The following is a 9,196-nucleotide window of genomic DNA, read 5'->3' on the forward strand; positions in this document are numbered from 1 at the left end:
GAATGCCAGTAACTGTTCCCTGCTTCATTTGACAGCCCACTTGGAAGACAAGGAAGCACATATGTATGCACAATGTCCATACCAGCAGGACTACGAAAGGGAAGGAAGGCAGGATAAGCAATTAGGATGCAGGATGTGGAGAGCATGCAGAGCAAGGCTGCTGTCATGAGATCACTGCTTGGCAATTCTCAGGCATCCATTTGTAGATGGGGACAGTGACAGCCAGGCCATTTATCAGAGGCAGCGACCAGCCACAGCCATGCACGTACATGCAGCTCAGGGAGGAAACGCAATCCTGCTATCCATGCAACCCCATTCTCATTAGTGCTAATGTCCCATCAACTAAGTCCCGCACTGAGAGGAGAGCGAGGTCTGTTTGAAAAAGGTACTGCCTGTGGTGATGAGGTCAGATAGCACAGCCAGGCTGAGCCATCATTACTGAATTTATGATCCTTGACTTCAGCACAAGAGAACTCCCAGGAGTTAACAAAGGCATTTCAGAGAATGCTTCAGCATGGGAAAAGCAAGGCTCTCACTTTCTGCAAGCTACACCAACAACCACACAGGAACAATCGGCCTCTCAGGATCGCTGGCTGCTTCCAGGGCTGCTGAGGTCTCCCTTGTATCACACAAACATCCCTGTCAGTTCCCTTTAGCACTCACTAACGTGCACTGCACAGGGACAGAGGGAAGCACAGGGGCAGGAAGCTGGGCCTGCTGGACATGGGCTAGCAGTCACTGGGGTTTCCCGTCTCGTGAACACGAAACACCACTGGGAACTGCTGCATGACTGCCAGACTCTCCAGCTTTAAAACCAGTCAGTGTAGGAAGACCACAGACACAGCCGAGGCCAGACCTCCAGCAGGACTGAAAGCAAATGGAAATCTGCAGCAGCAAAAGGATGCCTGTAAATTAAATAATTCAAGATAGCAAACCCCTTCCAGAGGGCTCAGCCAACTAGAACATAAACTCATTCACTGCTCCAGGCAAAATCCCAGGGGGCTGCTGCAGACAAGGGAAAACCTAACTGTGCTGCCAGCAGCAGTTTCTGAACCACACTGTCCACTAGCAGCGGGTGCAGCTGCACAGCTCGGCATCTTCCCCAGCCTCTTCCAGAGCCACTGGGGCAGCTGCCTTAGCACAGGAGGACTGTGTCAGTAGCTGCAACAACAGCAAGCCCCAAGGCTCAAAGAAGGCATGAAAAAGGCTTGAGACATGGCGAGAAGGAAAACATCACATCCTTCCCAATGTTCATCACCTCCAAACAAACAACATGGGAGGGGAAAATAACTGACCTAAGGGATGCTCTGACTGATGGAGGCTGAGCTCAGGCAGTCAGGAGAGCCACTCCTCCGTCTGCGCTGACCTTTCCTTCTGAGGGAAGGGGACAAATGAACGTGACTGTACCCAATGCGCTGCTGCTCGATGATGTCCAATTTCTCCGCCTTGCGGATGACTTCCAGAATGACCTCAAGTTCCTGCGGGCTCAGAGCCTGCATCTTCCTCTGCTTCTCAGTCTGGAACGTGTGCACTGACCAGCCCGTCTGGAGCCTGTGGGAGGGGGTGGAGGGAAGAATTATGCTGTGAAAGGAAAGCACAAAAACTCCTGACCTGCCCCACAGGCCAAACCTGCCAGGCACACAGAGCCTGCGTCAGCCTTCCATCAGAGAAGTCTGTTCCCTGGCTAACACCCAAAGCGGGAGTCTCTTCTTACTGACCAGATCACCCAGTCACTCCTCCAGCAGCACCGAGTGCTGCGCTGTCTCTCCCTGCCTTCTCATTTCCCTTTCTGCTCCAGTTTGTATTTTACCACTCTGCATCCTCACTCCTGTTTGACTCTGCCCGTAAAGAAAACTAGTGCACCTAGGGCTGGCTATCCTGGGGGCACCCTTGCAGAGGTGGGCACTGATGCCAGACACCACAAATGCCAACAGCAGACTCCACAACACCGGGATTACCTGCATCCTCCTCCTTCTAGATCACACATTTCTAAGGCCCTCAGGTCAAACACACATATCGCCAGACACACTTGGAAATACAAATTTGGCAACTTCCTCCCTTGGTCTAACCCAGGCCCACACGAGGACTTTAGCAAGCCACGTCCCTCCGTGCCTCACGTACAGCAGCTGACATTTCTCCTTAGCTCACTTGGGGACAGACGGGAGCTTTCACAGCTCAATTACCATTCAGTAGAGGTTTAGAGGTCATTGGATAAAGTCATGGCTGCTAGCAGAATACAGGGCACTATCAGACACAGCTGTCTTAAAGAGGCTTTCAGGTGAAGGCTGGAGAAGTGGCAGTGGCATGCACTGTTCACACTCAGGCAGTCCCCTCAGATGCTGAGTGACCTCCTATTTTCTAACACTCTGCAGCAGGTTGACCCCAGAAGTTCAGACAAGAGCAGAGGTGGCAATGGCATGGTACTGGCTGCCAGAGAAGGTAAGCATCCAAGAAACAAATGCAATTCTAGTGCTTGACTCATCTCCATCTCTTTTGTCTTTAGGTTATGCAGTAATTTAACTTCAGGGGAAAATGAGATCAAATGACAAGTTCCTAAAACAAAAGAGCACTGGCAGCTGGGGGATGCTGTCAATTATATTTAGGGTGCTGCAGAGAAATGAACCTGCCTCCAAGCCCTTCCTTTCACCCAGGGGAGAGCTGGTGGGATGGACTCCCACCACACACCAGCCATGCTGCAAAATCCACTGTAGGCAGGCAGCAGTCAAGTACTGAGCCCCAGCTTAGCAGGCTCCTGGTCCGGCCCAGCAGCATGCTTCTAGGGTACAGAGGAGTCTGCGTGACAGACAAGCCTCCCAACCCAGCTGTGGATGAAGCCGGTGGTCCAGTGTTCCACAAAGATACCAGGAAACCATTCAGGCCAGTGCTGAGGCTGGAAGGAGAGGAAGCGGGGTGGCAAGGACTCACTTGGCACGCAATGCCAGCTGCCGGTCATTGGGGCACACCCACCGGCCTGTCGCGCTGCCAAAAATCGTGTCGGCCATGGCACCAGGCTGAGGAGGAGAGGCAGGGATCACACCTGTAAGAAGCAAACACCAGCATTGAGCACAACTGCCACCCCACCCTCAAGAAAGCACAGGGCAGCGCTTGGCACGGCCTTATTAACTGTCCCAAAGGGCCACGCTTCTGGTAAGCAAAACAGAGGCAATCTGCTGGCATCACACACAGTGGAAGTAGACAGACTGTCACCCACTGACAGCAATAAAAACATAGCATCATCCTCATAAAATATAAGCCAATAAATACCTTCAAATACCTTGAAGACAAGGCTGGAAGTTTAGATTTTATGGTACGCTGAAAAAAAAGCCAGAGGCTCTTTGTCAGTTCTGATTTTTCATTTCAAACTAGAGAAAAGCATTGTTTGTAAGAATAATCTCTGCCCCACCACCTCTAGAGCCCCAACACTGCAGCACTGACAGAGAAAGCCACTCTAAAGGACACAAAGAAGCTACAGTTGCTTTTTTTAACCTCTTAATGGGGTAACAAACAAAAACCCACGCGACAATCAGCATGAATAGTGGCAAGTCATTTCGTTCATTAAAACTGCCTCCATAATAGCCTGATATTTATAACTACAGCCCACAATAGCAGCTTGTTTGCATTCTCTGATGTTTAAGACAGCACCTCTTGCAACAGATCTCCTACTGCGACTCCTGTAAGCAGCATGGTCACACCAGTGGATCCTTGTGTTCAATGACAATTTCACTGTGAACTGATCAGTAAAGGCAGCAAGACCCAACTTCCACGCACTCATGGGAGAAACACATCCCCAAAAGGGACTTTGCAGCTAAGCTGTTCAGAGTCCTACCAGCAGCTCACATGAACAGAAAACACCAAGGGACAGACACAGCCAAAAGATTTCCATGGAGGCAAAAGCAGTCTTGATGTACCGAGCTTTTATCCAGCTGGATTTGCTCTCCAACAAAGCAAGAGTCTCACGAGCCCTAATGCATAAATTTCCAGGTATTAATACTTACTTTCCCCAGAACAGACACTTGCCGGTTTTAAAACCATACCTGCTGGGCAGAGATAAAGTGGTTAACGCTGTTTGGCAAACACAAATCAGATACAATAGCAGGCAAGGTACATCACCTGCCAACTGTGCAATAGTTCCCAAGAAAACACATGTTCCAGGCTCAATCCACAGCAGACTTACCCCAGCCAGTGCCTGGGGTTCAGCGTGCTGCACCTACACTTGCTATCTACTGCTGACACACAGAGCTTTCTGCTTCTGTGGCAGGCACAGAGGCACCACAGGCTGCACGGCCTTGGCCCTCTTACACAGGCAGGCACACAGCTTGTGCAAATTGATCTCTCTCTCCCTATGCTGAGCTCATCTGGGCCACACACACCACGCTCACCCCCCGGCACAGAAACACTAACTAACCCGTGTTAGAGAACTGACAGCTGTCTCCTGCCAAACCCCATGTCAGCCCTGAGAGCCGAAACAGTTACCATGAACCAGTTCCCTCCTTCCTGACCATCCAATTTCTGGAGAGATGTCTGAAAACTCAATGCTTACAACAGGCAGGAGAGAAGAGAAGGAATTCTACACAAAGCTACAGTTCTTTTAGTGCAAGGGGACAATGGTATAAAAAGGGCAAAGGCTCTAACAATTCAGCATAATGCTCAGCAGCACAGTCCAACTGTACAGCAAAGTGAGGCATGGAGGAGATGGGAGGCTGCAGGAAAGGTCTGGCAGAGAAAGAGGGTTGAGACAGGACGGAAAGACAGAAGGGTCACACACAATTTTTTAAACCTTTACTACATTAGTTAAGGTGATCATTTTTGAAAGGGATCATCCCTAGAAAAATCCTTGAACCCTGGCATCTTCGATTTACCAAGCACCCCCACTCTGCTCAGTGCCACACATGCTGTGGGTTTGCATTTCCATTTTGTCCCATAACACCTCCTGCTCTTTTCATCTTCACAATCTCAAGGAAGAAGAAAACGCGGTCCCCGCACACGTCCCACAGCAGCTCACACACAGGGGAGCAATCAAGCATTAACAGTAAAAGAACACGGAGGCTCCCGCCCCCATGCCGGTGTTAGAAGCAGAGAGAAGCTACAATTTCACAGAGAACGGCTGACCTGGGATCTTCCAGATATTTTCCAAGCCTCTGATGTGTTATTATAGGACTATATGCACACGTACCCCCACACAGAAATGCATATATTAAATTACTCTTCAGATATGCCACATGCTCTTCCCTCACGCACACCTGAAGAACAGCACAGCCCACACACTCAACATCCACTGGCGAAGCTGAACGCGCACAACCATACCAACGCAACCGGCGCTTGGCAGCTGTGGGATGTTTAGCATAAAAGCCCAAGCTGGAGACGAGCCCCATACCATGGTCAGGGCAGAGGAGTTTGCTTTGCCAGCAGCTGTGCTTTCAGGGTGGAAAGCAACACTGAATACGTCTGCCCCTCCTCTGCAGTGCTTTATCTGCTCTAACAGAGCTGAAGGCAAGTCAGAATAGAGCACATCAGCTATGCATTTTTCTCAGGAGAGACCTAAACACATTCTCCAGCCTCATACCACAGTGCACTTTTCTCAGCATGACTGAACAAAAACAAGCAATGTCATGCTCTTTTGCCTCTTGTTACTCAGCATATGCTTTCTGTTCACCATTCCCCAAGCAGCATCTGCAAAGAGAGAAGGAAAACAAAACACAGCCTAGAGATCCACCATATCCCAAACCAGTCTTCAGACAGATTATTCCCTCAAATATTTATGGGAGCATTTTCTTTTGGCAGCATCGGGTATCTACTGCTCCCTCTGATGTAAACTGGCATTGCAAGTGGCTTTGTACCTTGGCCTCTGAAAAAAGTCTGGTGTGGTTTGACACAACTACCTTGGAAAAGGAAACAAGAATGATACAGGACTGCAGGCCACAGTCTGCTGGGGCAGAAACAGGAGCACTTGCAGGACGGGAGGGAAAGGAATATCTTGTGTGGCCACAGGAACGATGCCAGAGATAATGGCACCAGTATCTGGAAGGCGTGAAGCATCCCCCCTCTTATCTCGGTACAGGACAAGAAGTACGATGGAATCAGCCTAATCAGAAACACTAAGATAGCAAAACCACGCCAGACAGGGGAGTCATTTCTATGGGCTGTGGTGAAACAGCCCTCTCCTGCAGTCAGCCTCTACTGCTGACTCAAAAATGCTCCAGTTAGCACACACCTCACTGAGCTGACCCCTCCCTGATCTCTGCTCCTCTCAACAAGCTAACGAAGGGCAGAAGCAGCCAGTCTCTAGCAGTGAGAGAGAAAAGAAATCCAGTTCTTGGTCCTGCTGCAAGTACACTGCATACAGAATACAGGGGAAGCACAAGTACTTAGTGTTACAGAAAGGAAACTTCCCACTCCAAGATTCCACTTTTTACTTGAATTAAGAAAAAGGGAGCTCTTACCGATATTCTATGACCTGCTTTAAAAAACCCTCCACCTATTTGTTCCTTTCCAATGATGGAGGAAGTCATGTGAAACAAAACCCATTAAATCTAAGTCCACCTGGCTGCCCTTGGCACAGAAGCTAAGGGGAGCACTGCAAGGAAGGAGTGCTGCCCTGCAGAGAGCCAACCCTTTGCATGGGGCCAGGAGCATTTCGGAGGATGTATAACTGAGCACATCTCTGCCTGCAGCTCTGATGTAGCACAACTTCTGCCATCTCCATGATGAGACTTAGACTCTGTAGCCAGAGAACGTGAGTTTGGTCTGTGAGGGTGAAATCTTTAGGTGGGGTCTGAATGAAGGGAGCAAGCAGCAGGGTCACACTGGTGACTTGGCCCCACAACCCTACAGAGCAACCACGAGACAGCAAAGTGAGCAGGATCCTTCCCACTGGACAGTTCCCACTTCTTGGCCTAGAGGATGAAGGCGAGCTGCAGCCGGCTGTGGGGCAGCACATCCTCCAGACACAGGCTGGGGAGAGGCAAGCCCCCTTCTACGCCACCCTACCAAGCCACACAGCCATGAATCCTGTGGCTGGCACACCTTCCTGAAGCAGCAGCAGAACATCAGCAGGAGGTGTTTCTGGATGTACTCCAGATCTGCATTCCAATAACCAGCACATTTGGCACCAACTACAAATGGCAGCCACTATGGCAGAAGGTTGCCATGTCGGCATGTCCTAGAGCTAGCCCCAGCTGATGGCAGTACGCAGACATCAGTACAGCCCTTTGACATGATGCTCTTTCAAAGAATTTCAGGCTCTTCTGTGAAAGAAGGCCAGTCTTCTCAGCAGAATAGCAACATGAACATCACGTATCTTTACCTTAATAACAGAGCACAGCTGTAGCAGGTCATGCCAAAGGTCCAGTGAGCATGGTACCTGCTATCTGACCAGCTCCAAAAGCAGATGCTTAAAGAAGAGTGTAAGAACAGAGCACAACACAGCAATACTTTTCCAGAATACCCTCCCAGCCTCCAGAGATTCCTGGATCATGCACTCCCTGAACCAGGCTGTAGCTCTGTATTTAACACCCTTAACATTCTGTCCGAAATTTATCAGCTTGCTTTTCCAGCTCATGTACACTTTTAGCATCATCTCACTACACGAAGCCCCTTCCCCACTCCTCCACCTCAAACACATTTTGACTTTACCTTGACTACATGAAAGTTAAAACTGAAGGGTCTTGTTGACATTGAGGCAGTCATTGCAGTAAAAAACACCTCCTCACGGCAGTGAAAGCACAGCCTGCATGAGCCCTCCTGCAGCTGGGCTGATTACAGGTGCCCACGAAGCATGAATTCCTCGGAGCCCTGCAAATACAAAAATGTCCTATACAGGCCCACAAGGAGCTCTCCAGTCAGCTTTTATTTGCCTGGTTATTTCAGCTAAGCAGCTCGTGTCTATATTAATTTGTTTTTATAGGAAATTAATTAAGCAATTTTTTTTAAAATACTTAATTTAAAAAAATAAAAATTAAACAGTTGGCCAGAGAAGAGTTCCCAATTCCCAAGCCAAGTTGTGTCGGTGTAATTAACTTGCCTGCTTTGAGGGCATCACCTCCCCCAGGACTCCCAGCTTGCACCAGGTACCGTGCTGGCCTGTTTTTCCTTTTAGCCGCTGCTCCCTCAAAGAGGCAGTGTAATTACTCTCTGCTCGGAGCACCAGACCCCATTATCCCTGAGAAACCTTAGCAACTAAGTGAGTGTTTGCTCTTGTTGCTATGACAGAGGATAAATGACTAGCGGAGACAGATAAGGTTAACCCAGCCTCTGCCTCCCACCCACCGCTGGCCAGTCCCTTTTCCTCCCAGACACTAGTCTCAGCAGGGAGACAAGTACGAGCAGGCAGGGAAAGGCTATTTAGTCCAGACGCACGTCTTCCCCTCATGTTTTAAAGATCCTAGTGCCACAGTTGTATTTCAAAGCACACGTCTGTTTTAAAGTGACAGAATAACCCTTGGGGCTGTAGAAGCATGGAAGAAGACACACACTTGACTTTGAAGATACGGCCAAGTAACAGAGACAGAGAAGGGCAGTAACTGTGCTTGTACAAGCACTGGCCTGAATCAGGGCTTTATAAAAGTTTTTCTCACACACAAACCACTTTGAACGGCCTGTTCACACCTACATCTAGCAGTTTCTCAGCCCCTGCAGTGGCAAAGGAGCCTGCTGCAAGCATTGACATTTTATAGGGGCTAAGCAGGGAGGAAGCACAAGCACAGCAGAGCCAAGCAATCCACATCATCTTCCTGCTGCCCACTCTCAGGGAGGGAGAGAACTGGGCCGGTACACAGGGGCATGGCTGAGAATCGGCCTTTTGCAATTTCCTACAGCGACAAATCCCCGCTGTTAGTGCAAACCTATGCAGCAGATGGAGAGCCAAGCGACACAAGGAATCCAATATGATCAGACTTGACTTGCAGCTCTGCAGCTTGGGCCAACAGAGGGAAGGAAAGCACAATGTCCAAATAAACACCACAAAGCCTTGGCAAGCTTTGGGACAACAACTTAAGAACCCAATCAGGCAGACTTTCTACCCATCTGTCCCACCACAAAAGCTCAACCTAAGCAGTACCAGCACCAGCGAAACAGGGAAGACCTCATTCAGACTCATGTATTTGATTTTGCTTGGCCCAGCTCAAGGCAAACACAAATCGGCATCGGCACATGGAAGTGGAGAGAAGTATCATTATGATGTAAAGCCAAGTTGGAAAAG

General features: G+C 49.4%; 1 protein-coding gene across 4 annotated transcripts in view; it reads right to left on the reverse strand.

Annotated features, from left to right (window-relative positions):
- RPH3AL (rabphilin 3A like (without C2 domains)) overlaps nucleotides 1-9,196 on the reverse strand; it is a 40,660-nt gene that overhangs the window by 29,837 nt on the left and 1,627 nt on the right. The window contains exons 1-4 of one of the 4 annotated variants that reach the window (XM_035889543.1): nucleotides 3,996-8,340; nucleotides 3,265-3,312; nucleotides 2,926-3,037; nucleotides 1,408-1,551 (exon numbers count right to left, since the gene is read on the reverse strand). In XM_035889543.1, coding sequence (XP_035745436.1) covers nucleotides 1,408-1,551; nucleotides 2,926-3,002 — 221 coding nt within the window. In that variant the 5' untranslated portion in view covers nucleotides 3,003-3,037; nucleotides 3,265-3,312; nucleotides 3,996-8,340. Of the gene's footprint in view, nucleotides 1-1,407; nucleotides 1,552-2,925; nucleotides 3,038-3,264; nucleotides 8,342-9,196 lie in introns of those variants that run through there. The other 3 variants (XM_035889544.1, XM_009633944.2, XM_035889542.1) reach the window with 3 other exon arrangements.

The sequence above is a fragment of the Egretta garzetta genome, unplaced genomic scaffold (genome assembly GCF_000687185.1).
Source record: "Egretta garzetta isolate BGI_Z169 unplaced genomic scaffold, ASM68718v1 scaffold112, whole genome shotgun sequence".
NCBI classification, from domain to species: domain Eukaryota; kingdom Metazoa; phylum Chordata; class Aves; order Pelecaniformes; family Ardeidae; genus Egretta; species Egretta garzetta.